The sequence below is a fragment of the Cicer arietinum genome, chromosome 1 (assembly GCF_000331145.2).
Source record: "Cicer arietinum cultivar CDC Frontier isolate Library 1 chromosome 1, Cicar.CDCFrontier_v2.0, whole genome shotgun sequence".
In the NCBI taxonomy this organism is placed as follows: domain Eukaryota; kingdom Viridiplantae; phylum Streptophyta; class Magnoliopsida; order Fabales; family Fabaceae; genus Cicer; species Cicer arietinum.
Window position 1 is genome coordinate 42,399,130 of NC_021160.2, and position 19,166 is coordinate 42,418,295.

Genomic DNA, 19,166 nt, shown 5'->3' on the forward strand with positions numbered 1-19,166 from the left:
GCCTTAACTTTTCTCCATAGGAAGCTTGAGCACATCGTTCTTCATGCCTTTAATATTCCAAATTCACATGAAAATGGTCTCACGACAAGAATATTTTCCCCAAAAGATGATTTAAGTGAAAGAAAGACATGTCTTTAGCTAACCCAGGAAGGTATATCATATTATAAGTTATCAAAAAACAGAATTTCATAAAGATAGGGGTAAATTTAAGTATAAATGAAAAGACCAAATTTTCATGCAGCTTTAAAATGCTAATATATAAGCCATATAAATATATCAGTCAGTATACCAAACCAGTACATGCATCAATACCAAAAAATAACACTCAAAAACAATTGTCTTGGAGACCAGTACAGCTAAACTATGTCTTGAGAGAAGCTTCCCCTCCCAACCAAACCTCACAACATTAGACTGGAACTATCTAACAAGTCATGAAGCACGTCATAGAAGGATGGAAAGTATGTCTTCTGCCAATCGACCTACTTGGATCTCTGTCTCATCTTTCGGCGCTTCCTCTTCAACCTCCTCATGCGCTTCTTCTTCCACTGATACATAACATCATTGAGTTAGATGAAAAATTAAAAATAAAACTCAAGACAAAAAACAAAAGAGGCAAAAATACAAAACATCATCTGCAAGCATGATACTGCAATGAAACAATGATTTGGATTTTGCATGCAAACTTGTACCACAAATCCAACACTGCACTAAAAATGGGTATCAAGAAGTCTATATCTTTCTGCATTAGATTATATATCACTACTGCAACTTAAAAGTTACACAATGCTAAATCAAACACGACTGAAACATCACTCCTCTAATCCTCTCCACAGCACTTCCTAAAATCAGGCCACATAGGGTTGCTTGCAAGGGCATAATGTCATCAAAGTACTTAATTTCATTACTTACAAATTGACAAAATTTCACCGGAATCTCAATGGCCCATTCACTATAACATGTACTTTAGGCACAAATATTAATAACTAATACAAGTGGCATTAACAGTAGATGGGTTTCACATAAAATACCATCTTAGCAAATCACATTACATTAAATCTTAGCAAATCAATTTTAAAATAATTCGTACTCCATTTCTGACCAAGGATCTATGATTAAGTACACGATCAATTGCCAAAACCAAAATCAGCATCATCACTGGCTAAATGTCGTTTTACCACGTTATTTTATTATTCTTTATTTTAAATGCGTGGTAAACTTACGATGAATTTCTAAAATATATCAAATCCAAACAGGGATAAGTTAAAAAAGGAAGCAAAAACATAATTAAGCCCTAAAAATCATCAAACCAAAAACAACAACAAATTACTACAATCAGGCTTGTACAATTGGCAACAAACACAACATTGATTCACATAATCATTTTTCTGAGAAAAAAAAATCAAAATTGAAAAGTAAAAAAAAAACGTAAGTCCACATTTACATATCAAATATTAAAACAGCAGAGTGAATCATCCTAATTCCCAGAAAACCTAAACCAAACAATAATTGTGTATAATCGTCAAAATACTTGAACAGGTAAAACATATTATAAAATAATTAAACAAAATAGTCAATACAATTTAAAAAGAAAAACATCTGCACGAATAAGAGTGGGTGATAGGGAAGAAACGGGAATAATCTAAGAAAGATGATTTACCTTAGCCCTCATGTTTGATAACGAACGCTACGCTCTCAAGCTTCTCCGAACGATGGTAATTGCCGCAGGAGATGAGGTAACTCAATCTGAGAATGCAAAACCCTTGTCTAAGTATTTATAGTGCCGCGTTTCGTAAAATGTGAACCCTAATAACCTCATTATACGGGTCGGGTTATGACCCGGCTCCGACTTTTTTCTGGATTAAACACAAACTATCCATGCAATTTTTTTTTTTTTTTACTAAAAAGGTTTATTTTTTTGTAAGTATAATATTTGTCATTTAATTTGGAGATGTTAATCAACATTATAAAGTCTCCCAGAGATATAAAAAAAGTGTGCAAAATAATTTGGTTGGTTAATGAAGGACGTTAAAGAAATTTTAAACACGTAATATAATTAATTACAAATGCTTGTCTAAATTAATATTTAATTTACTAAAATAAAAATTTATTTATTAAAATTTTACTTAATTTTGTATAGACTAATTTTATTCAGGGATACTAGTTTTTGTTTTTTGCATTGCTTTTAAAATGGTGTTGGTATTACCAATGGTTTATGGGACTTGATGGTGCATGCGGAACACTATATGCATATCCTCATTGATCCAGTTTCTCATCTATAAATTGGGAAACATAAGTGTCAATTTACTTCACATCTCTTACTCTTTTAATCTGTATCTTCTCGTATTTCTTTGTTGTATTTGGATTCAAAAGAATGATGCACTTATATGACTACCCAATACATTTGTTTTTGTTTATTGGTAAGATACAATGGAATAATGCTACGAGTTGCACCCAAAAATATGGTACCCAATTATGTTGTCCAGAGGTTTAATAATAACTATGATTCATGATCCTAATGGTGTTGTAGTGAACTTCAATTTTCTCTAGTAAACGACCTTGGACCATACACTCTCGCTATCTATTGTGTCCTTTTGTTATTATTTTTTCATAAGAATGAAATGTGTGCCATTTTTTTTATTTTTTTGTCTTAGAAAAAATGGTAAATTCAATTATAATTAAATCACACAACTGTGAGATCTCAGATTGAAAGCCGAGACAAGACGTTCAACCTAGTAATATCGACATTTTTAACTAGGAATGTGTGCTATTTTTATTGTGCTTATGTTTTTTTTTTTTTGTATAATTCATTACTAATTTAATTGTGAATTTATAATGTTCTCTTCAATTCAGTCGAGATCAATTTATTATTTTTTATTATGTACGTTTTTTCTATGATGATATTTTGAGCTCGTTCATCAACTATGCTTATATAAGATATAGAGATAAAATAATGCAAAAATACTTATGAAAAATATTCCTCTTAACTTTGCCTTGTTCAACTAACCCTTGATGGCATGTATTTCTCTATTTTCGTGGCGGCTTTGTTTCGATTATCCCCATGTGTGTTTTTTTCCCACGTCGCTTGTCCACAAATCTAATCATTCATGGTTGGTGGTGCTATAAACCTGGAACCTGAATTTTGATGCAAAATGCAAAATTGTTAATTCCCACGTGTTTAAATTGTTTCTAAAAAATCATACGACTATTATAAACCTTTACGGAACTGAGACTCATATCCAAGTGTTGCTAGTTCGAAGAACCCTCAATTCGACTAAGAAGAATTCAACCATACTAAATTTGGTTGCTTATTGTGCTCGGCTAGTAACTTATAATTCCCTTTACATCATATTAGTTGTTGTATCGAGCTAAAAGGTGACACGACACAAATAGTAATCACTACATGAATAATATAATTATTGCACCGTAAAACATAAAACTAAAACCCTTATCGGTCCGTGAATGAAAGAAAAATAGTTGGATTTTCTTTGACAAATCACGACGTTTAACTCGTTCCTCATCATTAATCCTCTATTATATATTTGTCTTAGCCGAACTTGAATTTGTTACTTTGTCGTCTTTTGTTATATCTTTTCTCTACATTCTTCAAGTTTTTTAACTCTCTAAATTTCTTATCTTTAAAACCTTAATCATCACCATGTCTTATTATGACTCAATCTTCATCACAACTACGACAATGGTAATGACTTTGACTTAGGATCTTCATCTTATTTATCGTCTAAGGTCTCAACCCATAATCATGTAATTTTATTTTTGAAACTAACTCTTAGACCCTTTCATTATTCTCTAAGAAAAACAAATAAATATACTCATTTCTTAGTCTAGTTTGATGACAATGTATTTTTTTTTCAAATGATGTACCCATCTTTCCTTTTGTGTTAGATTTATTTTTTAATAAATGATGCTAAAAGTCTTTGAACATTCAAAATCAATACCAAAAATAACATTCAAAATCAATTGTCTTAGAACAGTACAGCTAAACTATGTCTAGAGAGAAGCTTCCCCTCCCACCCAAACCTCACATCATTAGACCTGAACTTGCTAACAAGTCATGAAGCAGGCACATAGAAGGATGGAAAGTATGACTCCTGCCAATCGACCTACTTGGATCTCTGTCTCATCTTTCGGCGCTTCCTCTTCAACCTCCTCATGCGCTTCTTCTTCCACTGATACATAACATCATTGAGTTAGACGAACATGAAAAATCAAAATAAAACTTAGACAAAAAATGGGTATCAAGAAGGCTATATTTTTATGCATTAGATTATATATCACTACAGCAATTCAATGTCACACAATGCTAAATCAAACACAACTACAGCATCACTCCACTAATCATCTCCATATCACTTCCTAAAATCAGACCCCATGGGCCTGCAAGGACATGACGTCATCAAAATACAAGAAATAAGGTTCAGAGTCTTCAGATAGACCATAGTTTTCAAGAATGGTTCAAACACGATTACATTAATAACAACTGTTATTCAAAGATGAACTTAATTTCATTCCTCACGAATTGACAAAATTCCACCAGCATCTCAATGGCTCATATGTACTTTAGGCAGCAATCTTAATACCCAATACTAGTGGCATTAACAGTAGATGGGTTTCACATAAAATAGCATTAATTATCTAAGCAAAAATACTTTAGGATCATTGTCAAATAGGATAATTATCTAAGCATTAATTATTCTAATGAAATTTGAGTTAGACAGACTCAAAAAGGATAATTGTCACCACCTAATCCCAATAATCTGATTCAAATAATCACCATAAGTCATTACAAGAACAATTTCCATTTTTGAAGTGATGAAACCTCAACGAGTCTCTCACAACAATCATCACACCAACAACCTTAGACATATACTTAATAGCATTGTGACAGTCACCACAAATTCTCAAGTTCTTAAAAACGCGTATTGTCGATTGTCCATTCAAATTAAGCATCCCAAAGGCAACAGCAAGCTTCTCACTTTGGTTACAAAGACTCTCTGCTTTTTCCTCTTGATCGATATCTTGCAGAACATAATCAGTGTCAGGCTTATATCCAACCAGTTTCATTTTCTCAACCAACTCATCCAAAAAGTTATAGATTTTATCACTCTCCATATTACTTTTGTCTCCAACAACAAAAGTGTGAACTCTATTTCCCACTTGAAGCCAACTACATCCTGGAGTTTTAGTAATTCCTCTCTCTTTCATAAATATTCTGATTTTTGAAGCTTCATTCCACAATTTGGCAGTAACAAGAATGTTGAATAAAGAAACATAATTTCCAGGGTTGTTGGGTTCAATCTCAAACAGTTTCTTAGTTGAAATTTTCGCCAACTCCACATTCTTATAAACCCTACAAGCACCAAGGAGTGCTCCCCAAGCACTAGCAGTTGGTTCCATAGGCATTTTCTGTATAAACTTGTATGCTTCATCGAGGCGACCAGCACGGCTATAGATATCAACCACACATGAATAGTGATTTGCATCAGGTTCTACCAGATGATCTCTACCCATCGAATGGAATATCCGGAGTCCTTCTTCAACTAGCCTTGAATGGCTACAACCAGATAGAACACCAGTAAAAGTAACAGAATTAGGCTTGACCTTCGATAGTAGCATCTTCTCGAAGAGGAAAAGCACTTCTTTTCCGTTCCCATGCATTGCATTAGCAATGATCATTGTGTTCCAAGCAACAACATCTTTTCTGGGCATCACGTCGAAGACATTCCTTGAAAGATTCAAATCACCGCATTTGGCGTACATATATACTAGAGCTGTTGTGCTTGTCAAGTCCCCAACTTTCCCATGCCTGAAGGCATAGCAGTGTATCTCCTTGCCCATTCTCAAGCTTTCTGAAAAAGCGCAAGCAGGTAAGATACTACTAATTGTTATTTCATTAGGTTTAAATCCCATATTTTGCATCTTCCTAAGCATTTCCATTGCCTCCTCTATTCGTCCGTTCTCCATGCATCCACCAATAACAGCATTCCATGTAGCTTCATCTGCTTTAACTCCATCTCTGCTCATCTGAGAAAACATGAAAAGACCCTTCTCATATTCTTTATTTGTGAAGTATGCTGTTAAAACTCCATTCCAAGACACAACATCTCGACGTGGCATCAAATCAAACACTGCTTGAGCTTCTCTTACACTAAGACATTTCGCATACAAGCTCACAAGTGCACTGCAAACAAACACATTTTCAACCATCCCATGTCTCACTGCAAATCCATGAATCTCTTTACCCGATTTCAAATCTTTCAATTCTGAGCACGCAGGCAAAATGCTAGACACAGTCACTGGATTCGGCTTCACCCCATTCCATCTCATTTCACGAAAAACATTCAGACCCTGCCGGGGTAATCCACAATTAACATAGCACGAGGACAACGAGGTCCAAGTAACCACATCTCTAACAACCAAAGCATTGAAAACAAGTATCGCACCCTTGACACATTTACACTTACCATAGGCATGAATCAATGCATTTCCAACAAAAACGTCAGATATCACCCCACACTGAACTGCATCATCATGAACTTCCTTGACTCTCAAGGCATCACCATAAGCAGCACAGGCCTTGGCAACAGCGAAGAACACCGGCTTTTGGGGTTTGATCCCACGTGCACGCAACGAAGCATAGAGCTTTATGGCCTCATTTGGAAGCCCATGAGTGGTTAAAGCTGAAATTAGAGTAGAACAAGTAGTAGGGTCTGGTTGCAGAATATTATCAAACAGTTGGTGGGCACGCTTTAAATCTCCTACATTTAAGGCACCCCTGAGGAGCCTGAGACCAAGGTGAGAAGGGATGTTGGTGGGGACAGAGGGAGCCACCTTTGTTTTAGTGGAATAATTGAGATAGTTGCTTCCACATGGAAGAGAAGAGACTGAGAGAAGGAGAAAGAAGGTGCCAAACACAAATACAAAAACATAAAACTGTCAACTTATTTTGTAGGCCGATGCCGATGTTGTCTTCGGGTCGGGTAAATGAGAGAATCAAATTCACTTGTTGAGTGAAAATCCGTAAGATTTAATTCAAGTATTGATATTGTTAGGCTTGACACAATATCTCATATTCGAACATATTTTTTCTATTTGTCGTGTTGTTTCCTTCAAAGAGAACTCACTGGTGGTGGAGGCTCACAAGCAATTTCGACCGGTTTTGAGCTAGCCTCCAAAGCTTCGTCCACTCTTAATGTCTCTTCTCCATGGAGCGGTAGATTCTGGGCAGATCACAATGTTCAACCTCAACCGGCAAATTTACTTGTGCTACTGGTGATTGTGGATCCGGTCAGAGATCAAATCCAAACAGGGATAAAAGGAAGAAAAAAACATATTTAAGGCTAAAAAATCATCAAACTGTTTCAAACCAAAAACAACAACAACAAATTACTACAATCAGGCTTGTACAATTGGCAACAAACACAACATTGATTCACATAAACATTTCTCTGAGAAAAAAAAAATCAAAATTGAAAGAAAAAAAACACAAGTCGACATTTACATATCAAATATTAAAACAGCAGAGTGAACCATCCTAATTCCAAGAAACCTAAACCAAACAATAATTGTGTCTAATCCTCAAAATCCATGAACAGGTAAAAACTATTATAAAATAATTAAACAAAATTGTCAATACAATTTAAAAAATAAACACATCTGCACGAAAAAAAGTGGGTGATATGGAAGAAACGGGAATAGTCTAAGAGAGATGATTTACCTTAGCCCTCATGTTTGATAACGAACGCTACGCTCTCAAGCTTCTCCGAACGATGCTAATTGCAGCAGGAGATGAGGTAACTGAATCTGAGAATGCAAAACCCTTGTGTAAGTATTTAAAAATAATTTTACAAATTTGATTTAGAAAATAATTTTAAAAGAATAAAATTTTAAAAAAATTGTTTAATGGACTTGTTTCTATAAAAATAAATTTAAAGATGAAAAAAAAACTTATCTAATAATTTAGTTTTTTAAAATAATTTTTTACTAGAAAATTAAACAAAAATTCAGAGATAAAATACTATTTATCAGTTTTATTTTTTTTAATTTAAAAAAATATAATATTAAAAATAATTTTTCTTAAAAAAATTATAATATATATAATCTTCTGTACAATTATAATATTAAAAGGTTTATTTTTTTAATATAACATTTTTCATTTATTGGGAGATGTTAATCAAGATTTATAAAAAAAATTGTATAAGATAGTTTGGTTGGTAAAGTAAGTACGTTATAGAAGTTTTAAACACTTAATCTGATTAATTATAAGTATTTGTCTATCAAAAACATATTTAAGTTACTAAAATAATAATAAAACAAAAATTTGTTTATTTAAATTTTAGATAATTTTGTATAAAGACTAATTTTATTCAATGACACTAGTTTTTGTGTATGACATATTTAATGGATATTATTTTAGTCATTTATTAATTGAGAAGTAAATACAATATGGACCTACTTCTAATGGTAGGTCTGTATCAGAAAAGAACAAAAAAACTAAAAGAAAACAACTGAATGTTACAATCTGCCAACATATTTGATGAATAGATGGACAAGAGTTTGAACAATCTAGTTTGCACTTTGTAGCGAACAATGTGACAATTAATTTCTATATGTTTTGTTATCTCATGTAATGTTGGATTTGATGCAATGTTTCTGGTTGATTGATTATCGAATTAAAGAGTTATAGGGGCAGAAAAATCCATGTTTAACTCTTGCCAAAGAAATGTTATCTATTGAATTTAACAAGTTGTTGACGTTAATGCTCTATACTTCGTTTCTAAAGATAAATGAGATATAATGCTTTATTTCTTAGACCTCCAACAAATCAATGATGATCCAAGAAATATACAAAATCCAGTTACAAACCTTCTTGTTTCTGGGCAGGTTGCCCAATCAAAATCGCTAAATGCTCGCAGTTGAAGTCTAGAGCTGATGAGTAAAACAATCCTTAGGCTGATGCAAATTTTATGTATTTGATTATCCTCATGGCAGCCATGTAATGGTCTTTAATCGGTGATTGCATAAATTAGCAAAGTTATTGCACGACGAAAGTGATATCAAGTCGTGTGTTGGTCAAGTAGATCAGACGCCCAACAATTCTTCTAAAAGAGGTTGGGTCATGAGGTTAAGCCTTTGAGCTGTAAAGAAATTTGCATTTGCAATCCTTGACGATAGGTGTATCGCAAGGTTTAGCACCTAATAATCCACCGTCTGACAAGATATCGAGAGCATATCTACATTAATTACCTGAAATAATAATATCATCTACGTAAATCAACAAAATAGTAAAATAATTTAATTCCTTGAGAATGAATAAGGAATGATCATGTTTTGAATGTTTAAAACCAAATGATATCAAGGCAAAAGATAGTTTGACAAATCATTGTCGACTCGCTTGTTTTAAACCATACAAATATTTTTTAAATGACAAACCTTATTACTATTATGACTTAGATAATCAAGAAAAGGTTTAATATAAACTTCCTCGTGAAGGTCACCACGAAGAAAAGTGTTACTAACATCTAACATTTTTTAAAAACAATTATTAGTGGTAGCCAAAGCAATAAGTAATCTAACAGTAGTTAATTTGACCATAGGAGAAAAGGTGTCTAGAAAATCAACACCGTCCAATTGAGTGAAACCCTTGGCAACAAGTCTAGCCTTGTGCCTTTCATTAGTACCATAAGTCATATGCTTAATCTTATATAACCCACCTACATCCTATGACATGTTTATCTTTAGACAAATCAATTAATTCCCAAATGTTATTAGATTCTAAAGTTGTAATTTCATGCTGCATAGCAGTGACCCAATCCTTAGATTTAATGGCTTCATGATAAGTTTGAGGTTCAATAGCACTAGTCATGGCATGAATATATTTTAAACGAGTAGAAAAAAAGATTTATAAGACAAAACAAAAGATAAAGGATATAAAACAAAATCAACTATAGAGTTAGTAGGAATACTTCAAGTGTTTAAAAGATTGCAATGAAATTCCTGAAGATAAACAGGAGGATTTCTTGGCCTTGTTGATTTGTGAATACTAGGTTGTATAAAAGGTTCCTCATGTACATAATTATTTTCATCACAAGTAGGTATGACATTAATATTATTCAAATTATAATGATTATTTTTACTATCGATAGAATCTAGTTCTATAGGTTCAAGAAGAAAATTAAAAGTACACAAATCACCGCAAGAGTACAAATCACTTTTAGAAAAATCATTACTAGATAAGTATGGAAAAACATTTTCATGAAAAATAACATGTTTAGAAACTAGAATTTTCATAGTATGTAAATCATAACAAATAAAACCTTTAGTGCCAAATTTATATCCAAGAAATACACATTTTCGAGATCTAGGATCTAATTTAGTCCTATGTTGTTGCAAAGTATAAACAAAGCAAAGATATCTAAAGACTTTCAATTCATTAAGATCGGGGATGTGTTTATATAACAACTCATATGGGCTGATTATCAATGGATGCTGATGGTAATCTATTAATGAGATAAATGGCATGTTTGACAGCAAAAGACCAAAATATTTTTGGAAGATTAACATGAAAAAGCAAGCATCTAGTAACATTAAAAATATGTCTATATTTTCTTTCCACAACATAGTTTTATTGTAGGGTTTCAACACATGATGTTTGATGTAGAATTTGAAATTTTGCATAAAATTCAGGATACAAGAACTCAACACTATGATTAGTCATAATAACTTTGTCAAACTGATTTTTACTTAAAACAACAAAATCATGCATTAACTTTCGAGTTTCAAATTTAGCTTTCATAAGATAAATCTAAACGTGTCTAGTACAATCATCAACAATAGTTAGAAAATATTTATGACCATGAATAAAAGAACGGGACAAAGGTCCCCAAATATTCATATGAATCAAATCAAAAGTGTTATTAAAAATAGTATTACTAGCATGAAAGGGTAATCTAGATTGTTTGGTGAGATAACAAGAATCACAAATTTTATTTGAATTGAAACTCACGTATGAAAAATATTTACAAATATGAGTAAGAATATTATTAGAAGGGTGTCCTAATCTAAGATGCCAGAGATCAAAAGTAGCATATGACGTTCTAGAATTTAAAGAATACAATACATAATATTTGACATCATTAATAGGTTGTTTTAGATGATATCAATCATTCAAAAGCTTAGCATGCTCAATCATTTTGGATGTTGGGTCCTAATTCTGACATTGAGAGTCAACAAAAGCTAATTTACAAATCAAAGAAGTAATTAATTGTTGAACGAAAATAATATTCAAGGTAAAATAAGGAATGCATAAAACATTGAAAAGTTTAAATTCATTTGTTAATTATATAGTTCTTGAATGTGTGGCCATAATAGTATTTACATTTAACGATGTAACATGAATTGGTTTAATTTCATGAAACGTAATAAATTATTTGGAATTACAAGTGACATGGTCAGTAGCACCAGTGTCAAGAATCCAATAGTCAAGAGAGATATTACCTAAAACAGAATTTTGTTGATTAGAGGAAATTCCAGCAATTTGATAAATTTGATTTGTAGGTTGAGATTGATTTCCAAAAGAAGAAGCAGATTGTTGAAGTAAATGTTTGAGTTGATTAATTTGACCAGTAGTGAATTGAGAGACATTACCATAACATGGATTGGATTTAGGAGAACTATGACCGTTAGAAGTAGCCACATAATCATCATCAGGCGAAAAAACATGTTTAAAATAACAATGATCAACAATGTATCCTAGCTTGTTGCAAAAAGTACATTGTCGTTGAGGATCTCCACCTCTACCCTGACTAGATCTGCGATCTTTACCACGACTTGAACCACTTCTAGAATTTGCATTAGAAGCAACATTGTTGAAAGAGTTCACTAGAACCTTGACATCAACAATAGAACCAATAATTTGTCGTTCTTGTTGTAAAGGTTGAGGATGAATCGTCGTCATGGAAAGGAAAAGAAATGTAAGAATGAGAAGAGACATAACGATGAAGTTGTTGTTTTTGTTTTTGTTATTCTAGGGTTTTGACAAAATTGCTTATTTTATTTGGCCCATTAGCAATTTAATTGTAAATTTACGATGTTCTCTTTAATTGAATCCAAACAAGTTTACCGGTTTTTATTATGTATGTTTTTTCTATGCTTATGTTTTGAGTTCATTCATCAACCATGCTTATATAAGATGTAAAGTTTAAGGCTTAAATTATAATAGATATTTCATAATGATCAATGTTTCATAAATACTGTTTTTATTTGCATAGTTCAAATTATATTTGATTCTGCTAAAAAAATTATATTTGATTATGAGTGTTTCACCTGGACAATTAAAACTCGCATTCATAATAACAAAGAAACATCCATTGTTAAAAAACAAGAGAATACCATAATGAATCTTTGTTTGGACAATATTTTTTACGAAAAGTATTTTATAAAGATTGAACATTAGACAACACTTATTATAAAAGTGTTGTATAATAAGATTCGTATTTTAAGATAACAACACTTTCAAAAAACATGGATTGTTGAAGTAAATGTTTGAGTTGTTTGGACAATATTTAAATTACTGTTTTGTATTTTAAGATTCGTATACAATATCTCAATTTAGGAAAAATATAAATTAATTTTTATTCACAATTTTGAATCATCCCACTTATATAGGGTTTGTTGATTATAAATATGATTCATATCATCTCGTTTTATACATATCTTCCCTATGAATTTTTGTTTATTTTATTGATAGTGTTTTAGCAAGTGTACTAAATCATTGCAAGTAATAATAAAACAGTAGTAATGAGTGTCGAACTCAAAAATTGCGTTTTACTATTGAATTGTATTTAATTACTAAAATTGAACAAAAAGTTTTTGAATTGATTAAAATAATTTTTTAAAATTTACAAAAGTAATAACATTTATCATTTATTATAAGAAAAATGTTAGGGATGAGTTTCACTTCGAATCCAACCTTTATGTATAATTTAATCCCAATAACTAATTCTTTTATTGAATTGTTACCGAATTCTTTTTATTATTCTTGCTCTAATGTCTTTGTGACAGAACCTTTAATTCCAAAGTAACCCCTAATTATTTAGTGAATTTAAGATTAGAATTAAGTTTTACGCTACAAGAGTTTTCTTTTTAAACTACTACATTTGCAACAAATTTAATTGGTTTCATGACCTATATTTATACCTAAACTACAATATCATGAATTTATCATCTCAAGCATTCGTAAAGTCTACTTTCGTTTCAAAATACGAATCGTAGAACACTTTAAAGTTGATCAAACGATAAAAAACATTAAGCACATAGATGAGAAAAATAATTCAATAAACTCATTCATATAACTAGAAATTCAATTAGAAAAATAAGGGTTTCGACTTGTTTCTCTTACCCCTAACAAATAAAGTTTAGTTACTTCTGACAAAGATATAAATGATAGTGTAAAATACATGTTTTTGATGAAGCCAAAGACCAAGGAAAGTGATCAAGTTGCAAGCTCAAAAAGAAGTCAAACATCAAAGACAACTATGATCAAATATGCTAGAAGTTTTATAATGTAAAGGTACATGATGCAATCTAATATTCGTATATTTCAAATGCACATGAGAACCTTTTATTTTAGCATATGCATCAAAAGGATTTTCAAAAAGTAAAAATATATAAATAATATTTGAAAATAATATTTTTGGCAAAATACAATGTTGTGTTCGAATACAACATGTTGTAGTCGAATACATACAAGTCAGTAGCTAAAACTGAACATCTTCAAACATCTGTATTCGAATACAAGAATGTGTATTCGAATACAAGCTTCAAAATTCAAATAAAATTGAACATTAAAAGGATGTGTATTCGACTACACACAAGCTGTAGTCGAATACACCTGGAAACAATGCAATTTTTCAATTCTGAAATGGTTTCGGATCATTGCATTTCTTCATCAAACCTCTTGGATCAATAACCACGAATTTGAAGAGATGTTTATGGAGTATAAATACATCATAACTTCAGATCAAACATAACCAATCCTACAACCAAACCTTGAACAAACTTTCTAAAATGTTTTAATTTATTCAAAGTTTCACTTTTATATTTCAAGTACAGATTTTACATTTTCATATCATTGAAAAAAGTTCTCTAGTGTACTTGAAATTATATTGGATTGTTATCATTGTACATCACCTATTATATCTTGATCTAAGTCAAAATCAATATTCTTAAACCATTCAAGTGTTGTAAATTGAAGAAAGTGGTGTACTTTCTTCAAGTGTTGTAAATTGAGGAAAGTGGTGTTCTTTCTTCAAGTTTTGTAAACTAAGATAGTGGTGTGCAATCTTAGGGTGATTGTTAGGAGTTTGTAACAAAGGTCCTAGGGTGAGACTTGTACTTATTCTAACAATAGTGGAAAATCTCTTGTGGTATGCAAGAGGACTGGATGTACCCTTGGTTATAAGGGGAACCAGAATAATATCTTTGTGTTCTTTATTTTTCTGTCATTCATCTTTTTCATACACTATCTTAAATCAGAAAAATTAAACACTAAATCTCTAAAAACAAGAAAATTTCTAAACATCAAATTCACCCCCACTCTTAGGCGCACTTCTGTACTTACAGATAGAGATTAAAGAAGAATTACAAGAAGTATTCATGAATGATTCTTGATAAAACTCCTTCAATGTTGTTAGAAACCATCGTCTTTGAGTGTTTCTTCTATGTCACAAGTTTCCAAACTTCCCAATAGTCAAAAAGATGCCTACGAAGTGAGAAAAATGTATTTTTAATATATTATTTTGCGTGTCGCACGCCCCAGGCGCATTGCAGCGTAAAAGAGATAGATTGTACAAGCAAATGGAGTTGGGTTTAAGATAAATTAACTAATGATTAAAGATAAATAAGACTAAAAATAATAAAAAAAATATGCATATGATGAAGAGTTATTATGTATACACAACTTTTCGTTTTTTCTATTAAATATAAAAAAAAACTAGATTTTGTTGCTTCAATTTCTCTAGGAAAAGAGTCATAAGATTTTGTTGTTGTATGGATTGATGAGAAGATTTAGTTCTTTCTTTCATAAATTAAAGCTTTAAATTATACACAAATTGGATTTGTTATCTTATTAATTTAACAAATTACTGTTTCATTTTTTTAGGGTGAAAATAAATCAAGCAATAGTACAAAAAAACTCTAATTTTTTTATATGAAACTAAAATTCGTGAGAGAATTGTGTACAATTGTTCTTTTAGTGTTGCCTCTATCTATGAAGCATATAGAACAAAATGTATTAGAATAATGCTCCATACCACAAATCAAAAAGCTTTTTGGGCCCAAAATGTAGAAGACATGTTGAAAAATTGTGTGTATATAACAAAAAAACTCATTTATGTTAATTTATCTATTCCTTACACTATTATTGATGTCAATTAACTTCATTACGTTGTCTCGTATCAAAGTCAGGATCAATGATGACAATGATTTGCTAGCTTTATTATATTTGATTATGATAGAGTTTTATTGACAAACAAATCATGGCTAAACTTGCTTGATAAAATGAATGAAGTGAGTATATTTTCTCAACTTTATTTTATCTTCAACATTTGCCATTAACGTATTTTGGTTATGTTTATTTTGAAGATCTAGATTAATTTTTTTTAACAATAATGTGAATATTTGTTTTGAATAAACTAAAATATATTAATATATTATTCAAGCACAAGATGCACCAAGATAAATAAATGAACAAATACACTCTATCATCTACCCAAATGTGGTAACACAAAACACTACAAAAAAAACTACTTCCAATAACCCACAAAAACCATAAACACCCATAGTCCAACCAATTACAAATTGTAGCTACTTCAAAACGAGGATAAAAATTAAAAGCAATGTAAAAAATTTGTCAATCATAGACTTAGATCATAGTTAAAGTATGAACACTTCAATTTAAATCACCACTAAGATTATATCTTTATCTTTTCCACAATACACGTCGCATTTGACTCATTGAGATTAAAAATCCTATTATCGTGTCATTTCCAATTGAACCCAACATATGCCAACCATACGATTTGAAGGCTTTCTTTTGAGGGATTGGAAAACAAATAAATGTTACAAAGTTATTGAGCATGAGTTGAAGCAACATTTGATAACACACATGGAATATCCAATGCCCTTAAATTTGAATTCCAAACACTTCCAAAAAATGCAAACTAAAAAAATGAATGATTAGAATTTTCATCTTTACCGCATCCATCAACACAAGATAAAGATTGACATTAAGAACACCACACCTTGTCAAGTTATCTTTTGTCGCTAACTTGTTTATTAAGAGTCTCAAAATCAATATAGAAACTTTCAGGGGAAATTTCTTGTTCCAAATACCATAAAAAAATATAAAAAAATGCACCAGTACTATCTTCTATTGGGATCCAAAATATGATACTGTTTGAAAACTAATTAGAGATTTGGTTGAAAAACCATTGCTGTTTAAGATAGATGTAAAAAATAATGTGAACTCAAATTTTAAAAACTCATTTTGTATCAAAAAACTTTGAGGCAACTTGAATATTATAAAATAATTGATATTTGTTGTTGGTGAGGTGGATTATATTCTTTTACCTTTTTATAAATTATTTTACTTGTCTAAATCAATATGTATTAGTTCCTAGTTTTGGCAATTTGTGATTAAAGTTGCTATTGTACTTGACAATGATGTAGAAGGTGGTGTAATGAAGGATCTGATGCCCAAATTTGAAGAAGAAGCCATTGTGGACAAATGTCAAGTCCGGAAATTTGTCTCTATACATGTTACACTTGATTATGATGATTGTAGCCTTATTAAAATAGGTTTCATGGAAGTTGTTGATTACAATGATGGAGTCGGAGAAATTGAAAAATATCAAAATTGAGAAGGATTGAGAATCATGCTTCATATTATGTCTTTGTTTGTTTTTTAGTTTGTTATTTTATTTTCAATTAAACTATGAGAGCCTTTATTTTGGCTGAGCTTTGCCATTTTTGAACCGTTGGATTCATATTCCATACATTGAATTTCTATCAATTTTTATTTATGAATGTTATAAATTTATGGTTGTTTGCTTTCAATTTTGTATGGACTTCATTGACCATGTTTCTATGGATATCGCTTTAGTCTTTTTGAAATTCTCAAAGGTTGCATTTCAACTTTAAATTTATTGTTAAATGTCAATAATTGGTATTTTACTTATGATCAATCTAATATGCAACAGTTATGCAAATGAATTTTTTCAATTTCTTTAAAATTCAAATTTATGTTTTAGTTTATATATTTTATTTTTTGTGTATGCAAATCAAATGGTACTACAGTCGTTAAAATCAACGAATTTGAAGAATTGTCAACATGTAAATTCGAAGATAAAAGATACAAGATGAAATACCATGGATACCAAATTAAATCATAGATTATATGAGTCATGTAATTGTTTTTTGTAATAGCAATTTTATTTATCTTTAATATTTAAGCTATAAAAAGTAAAATTAGAATAAAGAACATTTTAACACTTGATTTGACGAAACAAAAATTTATACGAATACTTAAGTGTCATTTAAGTAATAAAAATAAATTTATTATTCAATTACTTGCTTCTCTTTAAATTTATTAATTTACTTAAATATATTCATGTCTATTATTTGAAAATTACTATTCCAATGGACCTGATTATGTGGTCTTCCAAATGACTCATTGTTATTGCTGGCATAAGTGAATCGTTTACGTTATTACGTATTTCCATTAAAAATAAATAAACGAACCCTGCCCAAAAAAAATATGATTCAACCTTATTTATTGCTTTTGTCTATGTATTCTTCCAAGAGTATAGATGTACTTTTAAACATTTTAACAATTATTATCTAAGTAGAGATAATCATTGACTGTGCTTAACTAAAATTATCTTAGTTGAAATATATATATATATATATATATATATAATACATTATATAATTTATACAAATCACCGTAAATTATGTCACACACCATATACATGAAGGATTATAAAAATATCTATAAAACACAAAATAATTAAGTTATAAAATATACAATTTTGAAAAAACAATATTTTTGTAAATTATAAATCGTAAAACTATTCATCACTAATTATTCGTTGAACTTTCAATTAATTTGAAGTTGGATTCATGACTCACAATCATCTTCTTTTCTTTTTGTGAGTTTAATTATTTTGAGAACATAATTTAGGCAAAAGTGACAATCAAGAGTTATCGACTTTCATTAATATATAAAGAGTAAGAATATACAAAAAAAAAATGTAAAAAACTATTTTAAAAGTAAATGAATTATAATATATCAATGTTTTAATAGTCAATACTATGTACCATGTGTTATATTAAAATTGTACATTTTTAAAATTAAAACAATATTTATTTATTCCATGAAAATTCACGGTGATTTATATAAAATATTCAATTCTTTTGGTACATATGTCAGGTTTGAAATTTAGGGTTAAAAAACTATCAGTAAATTGAAGCTATCGTGCTTAAAAGTTTGAGAAGCCCAATTTCACACAAAAAGACACTTGACATCAAATGTTTAGGTTCTTATTTTGGGGAAAAATATTAACAAAAATTAATTTCAAATTGTAGTACAAATGTATATTTACAGTATATAATTTTTTACGCGGTAGTAAAAATGCTACAACTCAAATCATTTTTTTTTTTAAATGAAAATCTGACTGTAGAAAATTATTTAATTTGCTAGTACAAATTGATGCATTTAGTTAGGATATAGTGTAAATAATAATTGTATAGTTTGTTTTTCTTTTTTAGGGAAATTATATAGTTTGTTTTTTTCTATGCAAATTATGTAGTTTTTAGTTATTTTAAGATTGAAACTATGATTTTCTTCATTTAATTTATGGATGAATGAAGAAATGAAATGTGAAATCAAGGATAATTATTTTTGTAAGAAATAAATATATTAAATGTGAAATTAAGAAAAATCAATAATGACTATGAAATCAAGGAAAAAATATGCACTTAATAACTTTAGTATTAAATGTATTTAATATTAAGTACATGAGAGTAAAAAACCTTTGTAAGATTTTCATGTGGCCATAATTATGCTTGAAATGGATCATATATAATCTAAG

At 30.1% G+C, this 19,166-nt stretch overlaps 1 protein-coding gene across 1 annotated transcript; it reads right to left on the reverse strand.

Annotated features, from left to right (window-relative positions):
- Window positions 1-230: 230 nt before the first annotated feature.
- LOC105851505 (putative pentatricopeptide repeat-containing protein At3g23330) lies at window positions 231-9,880 on the reverse strand. Its single transcript, XM_073364019.1, has 6 exons — window positions 9,733-9,880; window positions 9,448-9,536; window positions 7,140-7,235; window positions 4,759-6,948; window positions 1,658-4,184; window positions 231-545 (listed from the first exon to the last, which is right to left on the reverse strand). The coding sequence occupies exons 1-4, from the start codon at window positions 9,878-9,880 to the stop codon at window positions 4,786-4,788; spliced, it is 2,496 nt and encodes an 831-aa protein (XP_073220120.1). The 3' UTR covers window positions 231-545; window positions 1,658-4,184; window positions 4,759-4,785.
- Window positions 9,881-19,166: the final 9,286 nt, after the last annotated feature.